At 31.8% G+C, this 21,916-nt stretch overlaps 2 protein-coding genes and 1 long non-coding RNA gene across 5 annotated transcripts; 2 read left to right on the top strand and 1 right to left on the bottom strand.

Annotated features, from left to right (window-relative positions):
• Positions 1-39: 39 nt before the first annotated feature.
• Positions 40-5,697, bottom strand: LOC131010743 (casein kinase II subunit alpha-2-like). The gene is made up of 10 exons (XM_057938406.1): positions 5,420-5,697; positions 4,671-4,800; positions 3,823-4,017; positions 2,594-2,751; positions 2,258-2,348; positions 2,112-2,177; positions 1,049-1,131; positions 789-852; positions 615-683; positions 40-361 (listed from the first exon to the last, which is right to left on the bottom strand). Exons 1-10 carry the CDS (start codon positions 5,503-5,505, stop codon positions 296-298), a joined length of 1,008 nt encoding a protein of 335 aa, XP_057794389.1. The 5' UTR covers positions 5,506-5,697; the 3' UTR covers positions 40-295.
• A 4,206-nt stretch (positions 5,698-9,903) lies between these two features.
• LOC131010742 (uncharacterized) lies at positions 9,904-11,198 on the top strand. The gene is made up of 3 exons (XR_009096648.1): positions 9,904-10,109; positions 10,187-10,328; positions 10,760-11,198. It is a non-coding gene; the product is annotated as an uncharacterized LOC131010742 (long non-coding RNA).
• Positions 11,199-11,646: 448 nt separating this feature from the next.
• On the top strand, positions 11,647-14,222 carry LOC131010741 (uncharacterized). 3 transcript variants are annotated; one of them, XM_057938403.1, is made up of 4 exons: positions 11,647-12,206; positions 12,933-12,986; positions 13,645-13,703; positions 13,814-14,222. In XM_057938403.1, the coding sequence occupies exons 1-4, from the start codon at positions 12,107-12,109 to the stop codon at positions 14,000-14,002; spliced, it is 402 nt and encodes a 133-aa protein (XP_057794386.1). In that variant the 5' UTR covers positions 11,647-12,106; the 3' UTR covers positions 14,003-14,222. The 3 variants fall into 3 exon arrangements, with proteins under 3 accessions (XP_057794386.1, XP_057794387.1, XP_057794388.1); XM_057938404.1 differs by having other exon boundaries at positions 11,651-12,206; positions 13,660-13,703; XM_057938405.1 differs by lacking the exon at positions 12,933-12,986 and having other exon boundaries at positions 11,683-12,206.
• The last annotated feature ends 7,694 nt before the right edge of the window (positions 14,223-21,916 follow it).

Genomic DNA, 21,916 nt, shown 5'->3' with positions numbered 1-21,916 from the left:
TGTTTGCCCATAAGATGTGGGAAAATCTAGATACATGGATAATCAAACATGCAATCATTTTATAGTCTACTAAACACTACTTCAGTCTCATCAAGTTCCACACAGTCCCAAACTTAAATATAGTGGGTGTTACAATTAAGTAGAGGTGTGTGTTGTACAATCTTTTGGCAATGTAGGAAGAATTTAGGAATGAAGGCGTGAAACACACCACCTGTCCCATTGAAAACCGATAGCCGGCAAATACTTCCCTTCGTTGCCGTACATGATATGACATCGGAGGATGTGATAATTCAACCTACTGCAACTGCATCCGCGTCCTGCTAGTTTCAGCAGCCCGCACTTGGTTGAAGTATGGATGAGCCTGAAACGGAACAAAAAGAGTGTTTTAATGTAGTGCTAATGGCAGAGCCAAAACTTATCTCAGTACAAAATGTATCCAGCCCTAAACAGAAACTAAGACGCGGATCAACTCATGCATGTCAGTTTGTCTTTTATAATGACAACCTTGTTGATTCGTGCTTCTCTTGAAATGAAACGAGCCATAGATGACAGTGCGTGAGATACAACTATGAGAAAATGGAAATGCGAGAAAAGTGATAAAAATAGAATGCTACCATGGCTTCTTTGGCTGTAAGTCTGTCTTGATGATCATAGCGGAGAAGCTTATCCAGAAAATCAATAGCCTGCTTGTCGCATTGTGAAACAAAAAGAATCAAGAAAAATGTTAGTCGAACAACTTATAAGAGAAATAAAACGAAATCTCATCAAGTTATGGAAGGCTAAGTAACCTCTGGTGAGATGAGATGTTGATTGTCTGAATTAACAAACCTCGACCAGGGTTTCCTACTGTGCCTGAGGAATAATAACAACTCAAGCCATTAAACATGGACTGCGGATTAATTGGTTCCCTTTATCAATTCATGAAACCATTCATAGAAGGAAGATAGCTGCATCCAGCAGAATCAAATAAGTAAATATAACTTTCTCCAATATCTGTTCTTGATTTGACCTTTGGAAGGGCAATAAAGAAGTACGTTTTTTTAACTACCTTCCAACAAGAGCATCAAGTTGAGGATCCAGCTCAAGATGGTACTGGTTCAAATATGCATTCAGCTCATCTGTACCAAGGACCTGTGAAGTCAAAAGTTAATAAAAGTGTACCTTTATTATCGAGAGAAAATAAATCTTCACATATGAAGTTTCACATATTTACAGCATGAGAGCCCTTGATGGATATATCAGACTGATAATGATACAAAATCCTCTATATTCTAGAATCTCATGATAAAAATATCATAGATACACCAGTATGACATACCCAGAAACCAGATACTCCCTCCGCCCACGAAAAATTTGCCACAATTTCTTTTTCTGTCAGTCCACGAAAAATTTTCCACTTCCATTAATAGTAGTAGGGTCCACACAACTCACTCACATTTAAAGTTACAGACAAGGTTTAGCAAATACGACTAATACGCAAAGAGTTCAGAATCTATTTTATACATGTCTTGTTTCATAAGAAGGCTCAAGGCTGCCTGAGTTATGACAGAGATAGGATTGCAGGACATCCAATACGAACCGGAAAATCAGCATGATTTGACAACCCACTAGAAATACGCAAACCGGCATTGATGCTACATTAAAATGTCCATGTGCAACAGCACAACACCAAAAGTAATAAAACAGCAAGATATATAAAAAATTTAGCATCAATTTCACTACAAAATATTTCTTGTCTAAAATAGAAGTTAAGGCTGCATATGTAAAATTCAAGTAGGTATAGTTCACTAATTCAACAATGAAGTGATTTGGCAATAGGGGAAACTGGGGCATGCAGAAATTCCGGTTTGAAGAACGAGGATTTAGAAACATGCCAATACGGAACATTTCAAATCCACTGCAGGACTTTATTACCTAGATATCACAAATTCAGTGAAACAAAGATAATATATGCGTACAACATTCTTTGGGCAGTCAAGTATATGAATGAATGAGAAACAAGCAATAACAACAAAAATCTTTGGACAAGTCGATCAGCGTGTGATAAAACAAAGTAGCAAGCTTGAAAACAATTGTCCAGAAAGATAGATAATTCTAGAAAGTAAGTATACCTTGGCAATTTTGACAAGCTGATCTTGATTATCATGTCCATAAAAGAAAGGTTCTTTACGAAAAATCTGCAAGTTGGAAGAATATTATTGTCCAACAACCAAAGCTAATAGCAAATACAGATTATGTTAACAAAACTAATTCTCACCATCCCAGCAAACATACATCCAAGACTCCACATATCTAGAGAGTAGTCATAGTCTTGCAAGTCCACAAGTAGTTCAGGCCCCTTAAAGTATCTGGGGTATAGTTCCAAAGACAAAATGCCACAGGTTAGTAACACAATTCAACATGGGCTTGCGGAGCAACATGAGAAGATTAGATACATCATTTTCTGAATCAGCCACATTCAGGCAGGACTCGGAAGAAAACTCTCTAGTGGGATTGCTAAGGATGTTGGCTTGACCTTTTTCAATATTTCGGCTCCCCCTGGCCCCAACCCAAAGTGAAAAGGACTAGAATTTAGAAATTTAAAATTGAAGACCTTGAAGCCACTCTGACATTGTATTCTTTGCCAGGGTGATAGAATTCAGCAAGCCCCCAATCAATCAGCCGAAGTTTCCGCAACTCATGATCAATCATCACATTATGAGGTTTCACGTCTCTATGCATTATCCCTTGTGAATGGCAATAATCGAGTGCCTGCAATTTTGGATATAGAACAATCTCTTAAACCAGGGCGACAACAACAGGAAATATCAACCCAGATGAAAAAATCAACTTTCATACAACAATTGTCATCCAGAATTATCACCAACCACAAATCAGAGCAACTGTAAGATTAGTACAAATCAACATTGTAGGTGCCGAAGATTTCCAAACACCACAATGTCCCATACAAAAGCTTAAACGTTACAATAAATACAAGAACTAGAATTCAAGTTCAATAAAATAACATTTATCATCTAATAGACATAAAATGAATTCAGTGCAAGAAACTGGCACTTTTGGCATTGTCAGTCATATCCTGGAAGTAGATTATGCAACTCTTGCTCAAAAGTGATAATTAAATGCCAAAACCTCCTAAATAAGCAAATATTAAAAAGTTATAAGAAGAGATAAGATACTACAAAATTGCAGTTCATAAATAGCCCTGCCATTCTACAAGGCAATCGGTTATACCTGTATGGAATACTATATGCCAATGCTGTAACTAAGTAGATTTGTATAGCAGTTCAAGTTCCCAAACCCTGGAATTTCATCATTCCATGCAAAGTCGTGAATCAATTTTCCACGAGCATAAAACAAAATGCAAATAAAAGCAAAGAGACATGTCATACAGGTATGAGGGAAAAGAAAAACAAAAAAAAACTTAGTTACTACATATTCATCTATGATCACGAACCAGAGTGCTTTTGCATAATCACAGAATGCTTAAAAAGTCCAAATATGAAATACCCTGACAGTGCCAACCTAATTGTAAATAGAATATCAAATAACCTATAAAATGAGAGAGATAAAATCCTCTCAAGGGGAAACAATAATGCATAATTGCATATTGCCCATAATCACACAGCAGTGAGGCAATACTTCAATATCTCAAAGAAGTTCCTATCCAGGAATAATTCACTAATTTCCAGAAACCCAGATATAAGCTGAATAAAATGATCAATGACAAAAAAAGGTATAAAAAACCAAAACCTAACAAAGAACAAATAGGTAGAAAATAACAAAAGTCTATGAAAAGGTTTAGTAATAAGACAGAAAGGAGACCTTCAGAAGCTCGTAAATGTAGTAGCGTATATCATAATCAGTTAATGTTGGGTACAAGACTTTAAAGTCGGTGCTGTTCACGTATTCAAACACCAAGCTAGGCGTCTTTGAATGCTGATCTCTAACTATATCTAGCAGCTTCACAATATTTGGACCTCCACAAAGATTTTGAAGTATCTTAATCTCCCTCTTTATCTGCATCATTCGAAAAAGAATCACCAAGCAGCATTCGCTACAATTATAAACAAAAAAGGTTGTGCTGTTGCAGACCCTTGATATTTCAAATTAATCAGAAATATGGGGAAAGAATTATATAATGATTGAATTTTAAAGTTAATACAGTAAGCTCTAACTTAAAAGAAGCCAGCAGGTAGAGAAGTGTATCATCAAATGTAGAGAATTTTGTCCACAAAGAAGTCGAATAATGATATTTGAACTTCTTTTGGCACCAAAATTAAACTAAATGAAGTTCAAAAAATAATCCTAGCTAAAATTGTCGTATATAGCACCAGACAAAAAAGGAACTATCCATCCAGGGGGACCAAAAATAATGTCTGATTACAAATTTCAAAGCAGAAAATGTCCCTGTACTTCTCAAGAAACATATAAAGGGCATTTAGAAAATAAATTAAAAGGAGATAGCATGATGCAGATATGTAATGACGTGGACGCCCATATGTCACAACTGTAAGATTTACTCACATAGGATCACATACAAGCTTCTATATAAATGAAATTATGTTACTCTAGAGAAGCTTATTACACATAGTAAAACAGACGCCTGACAAAAAAGATGTACCATTAACATTCTTTCCTTTACTGGCACCCAACAAAGAATACAAAATTACCTTCTTCTTCTTGACTGGTTTGAGAATTTTGATGATGCACTTTTCATTATTTGCGACATTTATACCTTCGAAGACCTCACTGTATTTTCCCCTTCCTACTTTTCGAACAACTTCATAATCATCTTGATCTCTAAATAGACAAGAAAACACAATCATGTGACTGAAACAACAAAAAACATCTAAAAACAACACATAAATAAAAAAAGATATTATCATTCAGCACGACAGAAACAAAACAATCAAGTAGTGCTAAACGTATTACCTTTCTAGTATCTGGCTACAACAAGCTAAAACAACTAGTTTACGGAAGCTCAAACTTGAAAGAGACCAAAACGATTAACTCCAGTTGCTAGTTGCTACTATATATGTCCAACCCAAAACTCATACCTCCTCCAACTTTTACTTGTCCCACAACATTCATATCAACTTCACTAAGCTAACCCCCATTAGACACCAAAATATGAGGTCTCCAGCAGCAATTAGTAACTACTGTTCCCTAACAAGCTTATTCATATGCTCAACCAATCTAAGGCAACTATGATTGCAAAAACGAGAAACATAATTATGTACCTACAACATCATAAATCTCAATCAAACCATTCCCCATCACCTCCCACTAAAATTAACTCAACATGCAACTTCAATCATGAAATAATCTATCAACGATGGATAATTACTCGGAAAATAAAAGAAAACTTGAAAAAAAAAAAAAAATTGGGCGAAAATTTTGAAGAACGGGAATGAAATACCCCCATTGAACGGTGAGAGACTCGTAATCCCAGTACTCCCGAGGCCGATGAACGTTGACGTCAGTGTACACTCGAGCTTGCGACATCACAAGCTTGGATTTTTGGGTGGAGATTTCGTTTTCGCTCCTGGTTTTTTGTACACTATGATTTATTTTATTTTTTTATTCTGGGTGAATGTACGAACTGCAGTGGCAACTACCGTATGGTCAGAATTCGAAAGCGGGCTTTCAGCTTCGGGCTGGCGAAGGAGTAATTTGTTTGGGCCTTGGGCCGTCTCCGTGTTGTCATACCCACTCACTATCTATATTATCTATATCTATATAATACTCCCTCCAAATTTTTCCTCTATTTTCTCTCTCTCTTCTCCCATCAATTTTTTCACTAATTTTTTTCTATTTTTTTATATAATTTAATTATTTTCTAAATATCATCAAATTTGATTTATGAATAAATATTCAATATGCATATTAAGTTTAAGTTCGTATCAAGATCTTTAATATGGTACAAAAATTATCAAAAATGAATTTAAAACGAATAGGTTATTAAAATTTTAAAATATTTTATTTTATTCCTGTATGTTAAAATTTTACAACTTTTTTACTTATGTTTGTGTATGAAATTATTTATTTATTTATTATTGTGTGGAGTAATAATAATGTGTATACTCATTTTCATTCACTACAAGAAATAATATTATCAAATAATTTAAAATTATTTAATGACTATAGTTATCATTACACTTTATACATAGTTAAAAATTACTCCACACAATTGATAATTGTGTGGAGTACATTTTTAAATTCGGGATTTTATTGAATAATTGATATTTTATTTTTAAATCATATTTTGTAGTATTTATTTATATTTACTTATTTAAAATATTATTTAATTTCGATTTCGTCGCGCATCGCACGAGTGGTCGCACTAGTTATATATAAAGCAGCAGGCTAGAAATTCCCGGCAATTTTTTTGACAGTTTCCTTCCCAAAATTTTAGGATTATTTGAACGAACATGGGTAGATTTTTCATGAATCAGTATTTTTCTTCCAAGATTTCAGCAACAATTCAATTTTTTTTATCAAAATTTCAAGCAGATTTCAGAAAACAAGGATAACAGAAACAAGAATTTCAGTAATAATCCAGCAACCACAAAAATAAAATTAATTGAAAATTTTTATCATAAAAAGGGAAATGATTGACGATAATTTCTTAAGAAATTGAACAAATTTGTTTTACACAAGAAATTTCTTAATTCAAGATCTTGAATGTGCTTTTTTTCTTTTTTTTCTTAATTAAAGAAAAGATCAAAATTTTGAATAGTAAATAACTTCAATCTGCTTAAGCAATTGAACGAATTTGCCTTACATAAAAAACTTTTCTGAGAGAAAAGAACTTGAATAACTCCGGTGAAAGAAAAAGAGAAGAAGCAGAACTGGTGCTACATCTCCGATGCTATTGCATTTCAACGATTTGGAGCTATCGACACATTCAACTTTACATAATTCTGAAAATTGCAGTTTCACCACTATTGTTTATGAGAATTAAGAACAAAATGATGAAATTATTTTGCAAAAGAAGAAAGAAAAAGAAAGAAGAAGAAGATTACGCTGCAAAAAGAAGATGAAGAAAAAGAAAAGGACGATGTTGTAGAAAGAAGAAAGAAGAAAGCGCAAGGAAGAAGAAGATGACTCAGGACGCAGCGGCGCTGCATCGAAAATGATGGAATGGATGGAGTAGGGTTACCTTATTTTTTTTTTTTCATTTTATTTGCATTTGTATTTTTTTTAATTAATTTTGGAGTGTTTGAAGATAGGCTTTTAATATTTCATTAGTTGATTCTTTGAGCCCAATAGTTAAATCGAATCTTTAAATTCCCAAAATTAATTTTGTTTAATTTAATTAAAGATCTAAAACTATTAATTAAATTAAGTGTGGGATATTGATTAAAATTATAAAAATTTAAATATGGTTTATAATTATTATTTTTATATGTATTTGTGTATGAAAATATTTATTTATTTTTTATATAATGCCTAATATTCTGTAATTATAATGTGTGGTATTAATTATAATTAGTAATAATTTAGATATTCATATAATTTAAATATAACTTTTATATTTTAAATCTAATATTTACATAATGCATATCTTTTTTTTTTAGAATTTACATAATGCATATCAAGTTAAAGTTCTTATCACAATCTTTAATTTGATATGCATATCAAATATTTTATAATTAGTCAAATTTCACAATTTTAGAAAAAGAAATAAACATAAAAATAAGAAGATAAAGAATAAAAAAGGAAAAAAATTAGTAGTTACAAATAAACCTTCAATTTTATTATAATCACAAAATTGCCACTCAATTTTTAATTGATGTGAAATTGAAAGTTGGATTTTTGATTTATTATTATAGATTTATTTATGGGTATCATATTCCCAAACCAATTATTTTATTTTAAGATTATTAACTAAACTTTTATTTTATATTGATGGGTTAGTATTATTTGTTCAAAAATGATATTGAAATTATTTACTTTACAATCTATAAATTTAATTATTACTATACGATACTCATTAAATTTAATATTATATTCATTCACTTGATAATAGTTTATTATACACTACTCCAAATTAAATAATATCTATATTAACGGAAATTATATTTTTGTTACTAAATAATCTAACTCATACATAAAGATACTTTGATATTTTCATTTAATTGATTTTTTTTAATTGTAAGTATATTGTGGGCCGTGCATCGCATGGGGAGGATGTACTAGTTCCTTCTAAAACTAAAAAATCTTCGTTTTATGTCTTTTTGTTTAAAAAAAAAAAAAAAAACTACGAATTGTCTCGTCAATTTTATGGGGTCTGTCGAGTTTATATGCATAAACCAATTTTCCTACCTAAATGTTTTTGCTAGATATGATAAGTTGGCGACCTATTTATTATCTGTGAAACAACCTAACCATTATTATATACTCACACTATGACTACAAAATTGGGTCGGCCCACATAGGCCGTTTAGGGCTAAACCAAAAAAGTTAGAAATTTTCAAATCAAATAAGTCCGATAAAGTTGTAAATTAACTTTATAATACTCCCCTCTCACTCCAATAGGCTCATTTTTCTTTTTGGGATGTCCTCATTTTTCATTTTGAATAAAAAATATGTACTTAATTGGTGTGGACCACACCACTTTACTATCACTTTCCTACTAAAAAGTAAGTTTTCTTAATCTCGTGCCCAAAAGAAGTTAGCCTATTGGAGTGGGACGGAGGGAGTATGTTTGTATTTAGATAGATGACTGTGATTATATTTTTAGGGAGCGTTTAGTTTAATTTGTATGATTGATAATATGTACATGATTGATGATTTTTTATCCTTAAGAATAGGATTCTACCAATCCCACCCATTCAATGAGATAAGAATCAAGCAAAACTAACTTAAAAGATATAAATAATCATATGCTATTATTCTATATATATATATATATATATATATATATATAATGTCCTATTACTGATTTGTTTATATAAAATAAATACAAATACATAGTTAAAAAAATTAAAATATTAAAATAAAGAAAATAAGGAAAATTAAATATTTTTAAAATGAGGTTACTTTATAGTTTCAATGAAAATATTATTATTTCAAAATTAATATTATTTAATATGTTAAAATTTTAAATTATCATATATTATTCATTTTAAATTTATTTTTTTATATATTATAAAAGTCATTTGATGATCATTCATTTAAGACATGTTACATAATTTATTCAAAATATAATTAAATGAAAATGGAAAAAAATGTGCTCTGTCTACAAAATGAAAAAAAAAAAATAGAGACAATTAATTAAGAGGTTAATGGACAATTAATTCAATTTTTAAATATGATATTGATTACTGGAGTAATTTACAAAAGTGCTTTTGAAATTGATAATTCATTTTTTAATATATTATAGATAACTCTCCATTTGTAATGATAAACATGTCAAGTTGTGTGTGCGTTTGTTGACTGACCTAATGGTAGGAGATTAATGCTCAAGATTTAAGGTTTTGTATTTGAGTCATTCGTCGCACGATCTTTAAATTTTATTTATTTACTTTATGTAATTTATAAAATAAAATAAACATGTCAATTTGTCAACTACATAATCAATGAACAAATCTTCTCCAATCCGTTTGTACACCTTTTTTTTTTTTTGGTTTGGTTTGCAAAACGCTGCATGATTCCTACTTTAATAGGAGTAATCATTTTAGTACAGTAGTATTTTTATATTTATTGATAATTGATAATTCATAAATAAATAGGAGTATATGAAATTGAAAGCACGATGCGGTGATGGCCATGGGCGGCCTTAAATTAACCAAGGTCCACACCCGATGTCGACCCGACCTACCAACCTCAGGCCTCCACGTGGACACTAGATACGGAATATCTTCTACCTCCATCCCAAACGACATCGTCTGGAGAAGCGTGCACCCACTCACACCCCGACACGCGTCCTCCTCCCCATTGCACTTATAAACCAACCAGATCGAATGAAATGAAATGAAATCAACGGGAAAGCAATTCAGGCGGCAATCATATATTCACTCCTTCCATCTCTCCTCTCCCTCATTCCCAGAGAGAGAGAGGGAGAGAGAGCAAACCAAACCGGCCAGTTTCCTACACAAACACAGGTTGGTTTGTGCGTGAAATTGTTTGAATTACGGTATTGTTTCGGTTAGTTTATTTTTTATTTTTTTTACTTTTTCAGGAAATTTTGTGGAGTGGACTGTGTATACTTTGATCATACGCAGAGATGGTCGGGATGGAGGTGAAATGGTGGGAGAAAATGGTGTTTCCGATGCGGAAAGTTTGGGTTAGCGTCTCCAGAAGGTTTGGGTTTCGCAAAACAGGTTAGGATTCTCTCCAATTTTCATGAAATTATGTTGCTTTCTTGGGTTTAATCTTATCTGGGTTTGGAATCTCGCAAGTTGTTGCTTTTGTTATTTCAACTGTAGTAGTGCCTTCAATTTATTTTTTTCAAGTATAAGGAGATGCTGTCTAAATTCATATTTAAAAGGTACCTTTTTGAAATCTATCTAGTTGCTACTTGTCAAAATTGTAGTATTTGTCAAATATGTTGAGTTGTAGGAAATAAAAAGAAAGAAAAGAAATTAAAAGAAGCCAATTTTATTAAAAAAATGACAGTGAGCTGGCTTTTCAGTAAAATCAAAGATGTTAAATGGAAGAATGCATCATTACATTACACAAACTTACTGAGCTCAAATCTTCCTAGCTAAGGCATCAAACCAACCATGCATTGATCTAAGTGAAAATGTTTCAGGGCTCATCAAACTCCACAAAGACGTGAGGACATGTGAGTACGAGGATGTCCATATATTATGGGACTTGCTGAAGAGGAACGAGGCCAGAAGCAGAAAGGGCCACTCGTGGAGGTTCCAATGGGCTCTTTGCTTTGCCGCTGATCTTAATGAATCTTACTTTTGAACAACATATATATGCAGTGTGTGTGAGCTCTGAAGATCATACCATTTTGCTGTCTCTTACTGTAATTAATCAGTATCCTCTTTCTCTTGAAACTGTGAAGATGTAAATGTCCTATGATGTTTCTCTCCACACTCAACGTAGGTCTCTCTTTTTGGGTTTTTTTTAATGTAGAAGGGATGCTGGAGATTAGCTAAATGTATGATATTGTGGAGGCTCTCCAACTGTATGTTTGTTGGAATCAAAGAACCCCTCCCATTCTTGGGATGTTGTAATAACCTTTTCTGTTGTTTCTTATTTCTGTTTAGTTTTCTTGCATCATAAATCTTTTTTATTTGTTCATATGCTGGTCATATATCCTAGCTTAAAAGGCTGAATAATTCAATCTTAACATTCAAATGGCTTAATGTAATTTTACTATATCTTCATATTTGAGTAGGCAAATTAATTGTGAAATTATAGGAAGATGCAAGACCAAAGAGTATGCGTTATGATCATATGCAAGTGGAGTATGGTTATAAAAACTTGTTTCTTTATATTTTTCTTCTTCAATTTTTTAATAATTAATTTGCCTCAATTCTAGTATGGGCTAAATGACAAGTCCACATGCAAGGCCAAGAGTCAGTTAAAATTAAAACATATGAACTACTGTTATCATTAACAATATTATGAAAATAAAAAAGAATTATAGTACAAATAAAGAGACATTTTGTCTTTTCTCAAAAGACCAATCTTGACAGAAGGCGCGCATTCCACCGCTCTCGCAAGCATTCACTCACACATTTATACCTCTCTGCAACTTCTGCAGAAAAATTAAAAAAAATTAAATCCTACGGCCAGGCCAAATGCAACGGCTGTGACAACGAAAACCCACATGATCATTTATCATGATTCATCACCGCAAGACGACATTCTGATTTTATTTCGCTTCCAATTTTTGTTGTTGTGTTATTTAATTTTAGGGTATGGGCAGAGATCGCTGTTTCTCCTTATCTCTCCGGATTTCCTGCTCAACTGAATCGAAGAAGAAATCGAGAGGAATTTCTAAATGGGTTGAGTTTGTTATATAAGTTGCGTTGCTTCTTTGTTTCTTTCTCTGCGCTCGCGGCCGCTGATTTTCTCCTCTTTTTTGGCATTTTCAAGTCAAGGAAAACTAACTTTTCTGTTTTTTACTTTCCTTGAGATAATGAGGGGTTTTGGATTCTTGTGTTTGTTCATGTTGATTGGGACAGCTGCTTTCGTTTACCACGGCTATTCTAGTAAAGGAAGATTCAGCTCAAATCCAGGTAAATTTCATGGTGATTTTTCGCCTTTTTTTTGGGCTGTGATATACTGATAAAACTATATAGATCAACCAAAATATATAGATATTAAACACATAAAAAAATAGTTGCTCTGTTAGATGAGGAAATCAACGTATTTAAAATTCTAATTTGGAATATTAGTGACGCTGTTTTATTGTTTGTATTGATTATCTCTGCATGCAACTTTTAGATAAAACTATGCACTTTATTGATCAAGTAAATGCCAAAAAAAAAAATGATTGGATGCATCGTTTAGTTTAATCCTATTATAATGAATTAATTATTTAAATCCGGTATCTAATTAACCATCAAATTAGAAAAATAATTTTCATAGTCAATTTTACTTGTTAAATATATTTCACATATGAGTTCGAGACATAATTAATTATGCTTGCAGATAAATTATTAAATAGAATTTGAAAGCTGGATTTTAAAATTTAGAAATCTGTCTAATAGAATTTTTATCTCTGCGGAATTTCTGGTCAACTGAATGGTATGAAGCAATTAACTGGAATTTCTAAATGAGTTGAGTTTGCTATATAATTTGTTTCTTAATTTATCTGAAATTTATTATTATTATGAAAAACTTACAGTAGAAGTGACTTCTTGGGGTTTACAAAAAAATCTTTTATTTTTTCTGTTGGTTTTTTCTTAAATTAATGAGGAGGGGTTTTGAATACTTGTGTTTGTTCATGTTGAATGGGACAGCTGGTTTCATGTACCATGGTTATTCTAGTGCAGGAAGCTTAATCTCAAATCCAGGTGAATTTCTTGCTTATTTTTCACAATTATTTTCATTCTTTGCTATGATCATGCCACTCATAAGCAATTTAGGAACAAGCAATATAAATAGACATTAAACTATATTTCCTCCATCAAGGTACGTACCACTTAAAAATAATAAAATCCCTTTTCTAGCTGCTTAGAAAGATGTTAGCAATCTCGTTTCATAGTAAGAACATAACTGTAAGAATGAAGATTTCAGAGATGTAGTCAGCACTCAACATCATAACCTGCATAGCTTTATGACTTAAAGAAACAAGTTTTTGATGCAGACCAACCCATGAAGAAGTATATATAGTTGCTTTTAGTTACTTTGAATTTCATGAAATTTTAGCTGAAATCCTTGTTCTTATCCTTTCTAGTTCTTTAGTAGAATGCTATTGATCAATATCGTTTCAATGAAGAATCTTGGTGTATTGTAGTGGGAACTACGCGCCCTTGTTTAGTTCACTCATGCTTGAGAATTTTCTTCCTTAGAGACATATATATATAGCAATTAGAGCTATATATGATTTTCGACATCCTCAATGCACATCAAGCTAATCATGTTTTGATGATCAAGTTTTCACCTTACTATTGTTTTGTATTTGCCCTATCCATATAACTTTCCTCGATGTGTGATTGATCCTGATTCAAGGTATGGTTTCAACAGCGAGCAATGCTATGACATTGGTACTGAAAAGCAGGAGGCTTAAGGTAAGTGCTTACTGCAATTAGATACATACATATATCCAAAAATATGTAGCTACCAAGACGAAGGCGACAACCTCATTTCTCCATCCTTTATGTACTTACTCAATCTGCAGGAGAATAGGTATCCTCCTACACCACACAGAGACGAAGCTCATATTAATTTGGAAGATTACCGGCCCATCGATCCAGTTCCAAATTCGAAGGCTTCAATAAGACCTGGACCCATCCAGCACGGTACTCCTCTAATGCCTTATATCCCCAATCCTTCACCTACTCCAGGTAAACCACAGCACGGTGGCTAACACTTGGGCTCACTCTCATCACTAATAATACCACTTCCATCGTTCTCGCTGAGAATGATGTAACGACTATGTCGTTTCAAGAAGATATTCAGCTATCTTGTCCAATATTAAATATGTTTGTACCTAATGATGATGCAGTTTAGTTCAGTGTGTAGTGCTTGTAACATTGTGATTCCTTCTGCATATTTTCCTAATGAGAAGACAGTAGAGAACTTTAATATCTTTGTCATGTAGTTGATATGTGTATTCTTACAACCTTAATCTTGCAAGTTAGTTTATTAATGCTTTCTTACACAATGATTTATTCGAATCTCAACTCCCATAACTATAATGTCTTTCGTTTAAGCTCTTTAACTGCTTATTAGTTAAGAGTGGCACAGAACTTGGAGCTTTGTGCCAGTCTTATACTAGTCTGAAATAAGTACTATTTGTGTTTGCATTGATCCCTTCAACAGCCATATGACACATAAATATTGGTAGAATTAATTCTACCAATATTCCTATATGTGTCCCTACAATTCATTCTATTCTTTTTCCCTACATATTGAAAGCGAAAATTAGAATATTAATCTCTTCTAGAAAAAGAAAAAGGGGACCATATATTTTCATTGAAGCTCCCTGCATATATATATTTATCATCACTTTGTTGCTGCCACCATGCCTTAAGGTTGAAGGACCTCTCCAGTCTCCCCTACATATGGATCACATTATTGCTATTTGCTACTTTATAGGAGTATATGGTAATAATTCATGAAGTGATTCTCAAGTAATTCAGTTCTCTAACTCCAACTTTCATCATTGTTAATTTACATATAAACCATTGTGAATCGGCAACGATTTTTTTAGAAAACCCTTTAGACGATATTTTGATAAAGAAGTGCAAAATCAAATTGATAAGATGTATAACCAGTAGGTTAGGTGTTGGAGTTTGTATCTTTTTCTGAGTAATGTATGTGAATTGTGATAGAGCTAACTATAACATGCAACTGACCAACACATCCACTTTTTTCACAAATTATTCCGGCGCTGAAATCAAGGCACGCTGAAGATATATGAAGAAAAATTACTAGGGATATATATATATATATATATATATATATATATATATATATATATATATAGATACATGTAGCTCTGTCGTCAATTAATTTTGTGTATGAAGAAATGACCTTTATACCCTCAAGGTAGAGTGCAGAAAGTGTGGGGCTTGACCAGCTAGACCACCAAACAAAGCAATGGTAGAATAGTGATAGGGCACACACACATTCACTCGATCACTATGCTTTTGAGACTTAGCTTGCAAATGATGGCTTTGTGCATGTGGTTTTGCTCTTTTTGCTCCAAAGTGGAGACTTGAGCTACCTTATCCAATTTCTTTTATTTTTTCCTTCCACAACTCAGCTTATATATTCATTTTCTATTTCTAACACAGCTTAGTATGACTTTAATTAATTAGGTACATAATCATATATGTTGTCCTATAAATCATAGTATTAGTATTTCATTACATTAATCCTTTCTATTCGAAGATAAATGAGTGCGTAACATCATAATTAAATTTCATCATGATAATGCTTCCCTTCCCTTAGCTTCCGCATATTGTCTCATAGTTTATATTATATTAATGGCTACCTCGACTACTTCGATGATTAGGATTAGGATTAGGATTAAGGTTTGAGTTCGGGTTTAAAATTTTGGGACATACTCCCTCCGTTTTTTATTAAGTGTTCACAGCCGTCAAAATACACGTACCAATAAAATAAGATATTTACATTTGTAACCTTAGTAATTATCATAATAAATGCATATGTACAACTAATTATTATATTCATACAAGTATTAAATAAGGATAAAATAGGAAGGATGTCATAATTATACGCTCAAATTTTGAAATGGAACACTTATTAAGAAACAAGGAAAATAGTAAAATAGGACACTTAAAAAAAACGGAGGGAGTATACGATTACACATCGAGATATTAAAAAAAAGAAAAGAAAAGAAAGAAACCTAAGCTATAGTCTAAGTTAAACATAAAAGAATTGCAAGTACTATAAGATATCAAAAAAGCATTAGGCACATTCTAATGCATCTATCTTAATTATGATTATTAAATTTTAATTGGGGATCAATATAGCTTAATTAGTAAGATTAATAAACCCTAAGTACATATATAATTAAGTTTTTGCCAAAAAGCATTGAGTCAGATTTACTATAAAGTCAAATTAATTAGAGCTCGAATTCTATGCAATTATAAAGAGTATTTTTACCTTTTGATTGATCCCTTCATTTACATAGTAATTAAGGCCAACAAGTAGTCTTAATCAAGAGCTTTTCCACTACTACAAATTTAGGCTATCTCTACACCCCTATAACTACGGTTTTATAGAAAAAACGTAGTGTATTCGTATAGACTACACTATTTTTGGTGAAGTGTAGTGTATGAGCGCCATTTTTTAATTTTAGACTACACTGGCGAGCAAAACGTAGTCCCATTCGTAGTCTATAGTAGTCTATTACTACGATTCCCATAAAACCGTAGTGTATGAGCGTGACTTTGAAGCTTATCTCTACAACTTATGAACTGCCGTAGTGTATTATTAATTGAAATATGTTGGAGAAGATTTGCCTTTATGAAATAGCCCTACCTCTAATTGAACGTATCACTTATTCACTTCAGCCTATCCTCCCCCACGCCGCCCATCACTGGCGCCCACCTCTGCCACGTCGCCCTCCCCACCGCCCTTCACCGCAGCCTCCTTCACACGACGTCCTCTTCCGCTGCCGTCTCATTCTGCCCTTCTACTCCGTCGCCCCTCCTCCCTCGTCACCCATGTTCACCTTTTCCCCTGCTCGTCGTGACCTCTGCTCGTCGTCGCTCATCTCTCAGTCTCGTCTATTTGCCTCTCTCGTCGGCCTCTCTGTAAGTTGGGCTATTCCTCTTCTTCTTCTTCTTAATCTTTTTGTTTATTTTTCTTTATGTGGTTTATCCTTTTCCGTATATTTTAGAGAGTGGTTTGTTTTCCATTGTGCTGATTAATTTATGGGCTTTAAGCTCTTAATCAGATATGCATCGATTAGGGCAATTGAGATGAAATTAGTTTTTGATGATCAACAATGGCTAACTTATTGGGTTCTTTACTCTATGATTACTCTTTTCGAGCTCACTTTTGCAAAGCTTATTGAATGGTAAGTCTCTTCTAATTTGCTACTATTTTCATCTCATAATGGCTGTGTGTGTGGATAAAGTTGCTCAAGATTGGATTTTACTCCCCCTCTTTGAAGATTTGACTGTTGTTAGTTTTAATGATTGAATCCGTTAATCGTTTGAAATAATAAATGTACTGCAGTTTCTTCATCTTTTGTGAGCTTCAAATTTTATTTACCCTGATGATGTTAGGTTTTGCATTTTATGATGTCAGTATTTGAATCTAGTTTCCTACTGTGCTAAAAGTTCTCTCGATTCTTTGTTCTTACTATTTTCACTAAATAGTTCCGGAATTGGGAATGAATTTGTTGAATTTGAGAATAATTTCGGCATGTTTAAGAACAAAATTATATTTGAAATAGTTATGCCTTTCTATTGACTAAATGAATAGCTTTGTGAAACTAAAAGGATTTTAGACTTAGATATCTGATGATGCTGAGTTCTGAAATACTTTTTGTTGTGTATTGAAGGTGTGATTGGATTATAATTTGTTGGGGTATTTGGTCTGACCATTTTCATATGGTATTGTTCACCTCTGGATATGTAAGGCCTTACATTGTTACTCGGCAGAAGTCAGTTAACACGTGCCTATGTCTAGATGTAAAATTCATGTATGGAGCATACTGTAATTCCTTCATGGTACCAGCGAGAATGATATATAAAAACTATAGAAGATTTGATTAGAAGGAGTTGGGAAACTTTGATTGCTCTGAAGAGGTAATGATGATGGTGTAGGATTATATGTTTCATTCCTTTCATTCCATTAATTGCTCAAGTTCTTCGGTAAAAGTTGCTTACCTGGTTTAATCAGAACTTAAAATTAAAAAAGAAATATTTAGTTTGGATGCTCATTATACTTTATTTGATAATAATTGTATATAATATGTGATGATTTTCTTTAGTGCACATAGGGTACCACTTGCATACATAGAGGAAGCTGGTGATCCATACAAAGCTGGGATGGAGGAGTGCGTTAACTTTATCGTGATGAGTGGGCAAGCTTGTTGATGGAAAACATATAGTACGATAAATTTTTGTTTTAGTTTGATTGACCTTCTGAATCGACATAATTGTATTGATGATATGTACATCATACTTTGTACTTTGTGTTTAATTTTAGGTTTAACATTGTATTAATACTTGTTACGAGATTGTTAGATGAAATATTTTGATTCTGAATGCAATGAAATTTATTTTATTTTAATTTCGTTTTGGATTCTCAGATTTTAAAATAAGTGTGAACTACAATATTAACTACGGTTTTAAGGCTGTAGTATATTCTTCCAGACTGTAGTGCTTTATACTCATTGACTACGGTTAATTAAATAATAACTACAGTATAAATCGTAGCCTATATTTCATAAGGACTACGGTTTTAAATTGTAGTGTAAAATAATGAAACTGTAGTGTTTTATGCACATAGACTACAAATATTCATTAAAACCGTAGAAAAAAATTGACATACACTACACTTAGCTATGAATTAACTACAGTTTAGAGATTGTAGTCTATTGAGCACAATAGACTACGGTTGATAATTGTAGATTATGTGCGTGCAACCGTAGTCTATGACAGTTATAGACTATGATTTTACAACCGTAGAGAAAACGGGTGGTCTTTCTCTACATACTTATTCTCTACAGTGCAGAATGCTCATATTCTACAGTTTAAAACTGTAGAGTATGAGAGAATTTGTAGTAGTGTTCCTATGATCATATCTTTTAAAGAAAAATATGATTATAATATTTGAAGACAGATAATATCCCAGCTAAGCTCACTTGATTCGTTGATAGAGTAATGGAAAAATAAAACTATAAAAAGGACTTAAAGTTGAGGGAAAAGTTAATACAAAAAAATTTCTTGCAGCAGAAGGCACAGAATCTAGCCGACGGTGGTGATGCGATAGCTATATAGATCAACGGCGATCCTTGCGCAGCATGCATGTGCTTGTAAAGTTAAAGATTATCGTCATTTAGCTTTGTTAGGATATCATATTCATATTCAACTCAAGTTAGCTAGCATTCACGGTTCTTCTCCTCTTTATTTGGGCCCTATTCTATCATGTTTCACTTTCATATTTATATGATTTACGGGAAAAATATATTGGTTTAGTCATCATAATATAATATTATGATAATTTTAATCTAATGAATCTTAATTATATTATTCAAGTCCAATGAATGGGAGTCGTGATGATTTTTTTATGTCGAAAGTAATTTTCAACGATGGTAAGCACAATTGGCAACTGAAGATGACATCGACTGCCATTGTGGTGAAACGACGTTGTTTTGGATACACTGATTTTACTTGCTCCAAATCTAAAGAAACGTACAATCATGTGTTATCTTTGGTTTTCAATTATATTTTTCTATCGACATGGATTATTTCTAGACTAAATTTGGCACAAATCATATTTATGAGACTCAAATAATGTATTAGTATTGAACAAAAATTGTCACAAATTTATATTATATATTTTTCAAAATGATATTGTATGTGTATCGGATTGTGAATTTAGATAACAGTGGCGGTGCCGCGGTGGAGCTCCTCCCGAATTTTGAGTTTTTTTTTTTTTAAGTATATATATATATATATATATATATATATATATATATATGGAAGAGCTAAAATAAGAGCATTTCTTAAGATATAAAATAAGAATAATTTTCAGCCCTTAGATCATCAAGATCTATGGTTGATTCGTAATCCTGTTGGGGATTTATGGTCCTGAGTTCGAATCTCAAAGATAGCAAAAATTTATTTTTCACAATTCATACCTTTATACAACGAATTCATACGTGTTCTACATAAAATTCATACATTAAAAATTGCTCTTATTTCTTATTTTAAGATGTGCTATCACGGTAGCTCACCCCTATATATATATATATATATATATATATATATATATATATATATATATATATATATATATATATATATATGGAGTATATGTGTGTGTGTGTGTGTTTATACTTATTATAAAAAGAGATGGTCTTAGGTACACTCAAGTATACCGTACAATCGGGTTATACCTTCACTTAAATTTTGACCCGCACCCTGATTTGAACCCATATCCTAACTCAACCCATATAATGATATAATAGTACTATTCTGGGTACGGATCAACCCGATTGTACGGTACACCTAGGTGTATCCAAGATTTTGTGTTATAAAAGAACTTAGTCTTATAAAAGTTAATTTACTTGTTTATATCCCTCATATATATTTAATTTAATGTTAATTGTGTTATTTAAAAACTATATAATCTATGAAAATATTATTCGTTAGAATGTCTCCAAAAAAATTTGTAGTGTATTGTAACTATATAATTTATGAAAATGTTGTTCGTTATTATTACTATTATGCTTATCTTTTAATCAAAAAAATGCTTAAAATATACGAAATGCCCAAAAAAAAATCGGGGGCTACCGCCACCGAACTCCTGTACAAATTCAGCCCCCCCTCAACTAAATTTCTGACTCCGTCATTACTTTAAACGAAAGTTCATGTGTACATGTATGTTAGCTTAGTAATAGAGTGGTTAATATTTGAGGCTGAATGTCTCGGATTTAGTCTATTATCGTATGGTCTTTAAAATTTTCATCTATTCAATAAAAGACAAAATGAAAGTTGCTTATCTATAACTTGACCTTATCCAAATAGAGGACTTTATAGTAAGAAAATTTTATTTTTATATTTTTTTGTTCATTCTTCTATCTCTTTTTTAAATAATAATAATAATAAAATAATAAATAATAATAATAATAATAATAATAATATTATTATTATTATATTATTATTATTAATTATTATTATTATTATTATTATATTATTATTATTATTATTATGGATTGGTGAACTAATATATCTACCCATTAAAACAAAGTTTAGGTCGCAGTTTTAAATGATTGCACTGTTCAAAAGTTTCTCTCATGGTGGGTTTGTTATATCTTTACGAGATCATTTGGCTTTGTTTAAGTTTACCCATGCATATTTGCCATAATTAATAATTGTAATAATTAACTTCGTACTTGCATAAAGCGTCTGTATTTATTAAAACTCAAAGTTGGTCACCAGTCACCACTCTTTCCTTAAAAAGAAAAGAAAAATAAAAAGAATTTATCTAAAAAATGGTGGTCATGCTTTTGACAAACAAAATTGATTTATCTAATGAAGTTTGCTTGCCTTTAGTTAAGGTTGAAGCTAATTACTTTAGGAGTAAAAATAATTGGGCCATGTTGTAATTATTTTACTGATTTCTTTTTAGATCCTAATACGACAGTTTTATGTAGTAGTGATATTTTAAATCTCACTAATCATCATATCCTAATTATTCCATTGTAGTATTATATTACTCATGATTTTATTTTATTTACTTTCCTATAAGCATGTACCTTTGCGGGGAAAATGAGAATAAAAGAATCTATGTATCATTGCAGTTGTATACATTCTAAAAAAGATTCTCAGTTTGTCTATAATTGTGTTGTGTTTTATTTATTTATCTATCCCTAAAATAAAGTCGAGTTTATATTAAATCTACCAAAAACATGTACAAAGACAAAAACTGATTAAATATTCACTTTGAAAAAAGTATAAATACTTAAAAAAAAAGTCTAAATAGATAACTAATCTCATTTTTTTATATTACTTATCTTCGTTTATTAATCACACATTTTAAGTATAAATACTTAAAAAAAGTATATATA

Source organism: Salvia miltiorrhiza, chromosome 2 (assembly GCF_028751815.1).
Source record: "Salvia miltiorrhiza cultivar Shanhuang (shh) chromosome 2, IMPLAD_Smil_shh, whole genome shotgun sequence".
NCBI lineage: Eukaryota > Viridiplantae > Streptophyta > Magnoliopsida > Lamiales > Lamiaceae > Salvia > Salvia miltiorrhiza.
This window is presented reverse-complemented; position numbering and strand designations above follow the sequence as displayed.

Excerpts from the sequence above, each read along its gene's own strand:
- LOC131010743 (XM_057938406.1), bottom strand. The coding sequence starts at position 5,505 with ATGTCGCAAGCTCGAGTGTACACTGACGTCAACGTTCATCGGCCTCGG. Across the intron at positions 4,801-5,419 it reads TCTCTCACCGTTCAATGGGG|AGATCAAGATGATTATGAAG; the intron begins GTATTTCATTCC and ends TTGTCTATTTAG. Across the intron at positions 1,132-2,111 it reads AGCTTGTCAAAATTGCCAAG|GTCCTTGGTACAGATGAGCT; the intron begins GTATACTTACTT and ends TTGACTTCACAG.
- LOC131010741 (XM_057938403.1), top strand. The coding sequence starts at position 12,107 with ATGAGGGGTTTTGGATTCTTGTGTTTGTTCATGTTGATTGGGACAGCT. Across the intron at positions 12,207-12,932 it reads AAGATTCAGCTCAAATCCAG|CTGGTTTCATGTACCATGGT; the intron begins GTAAATTTCATG and ends TGAATGGGACAG. Across the intron at positions 12,987-13,644 it reads AAGCTTAATCTCAAATCCAG|GTATGGTTTCAACAGCGAGC; the intron begins GTGAATTTCTTG and ends TCCTGATTCAAG.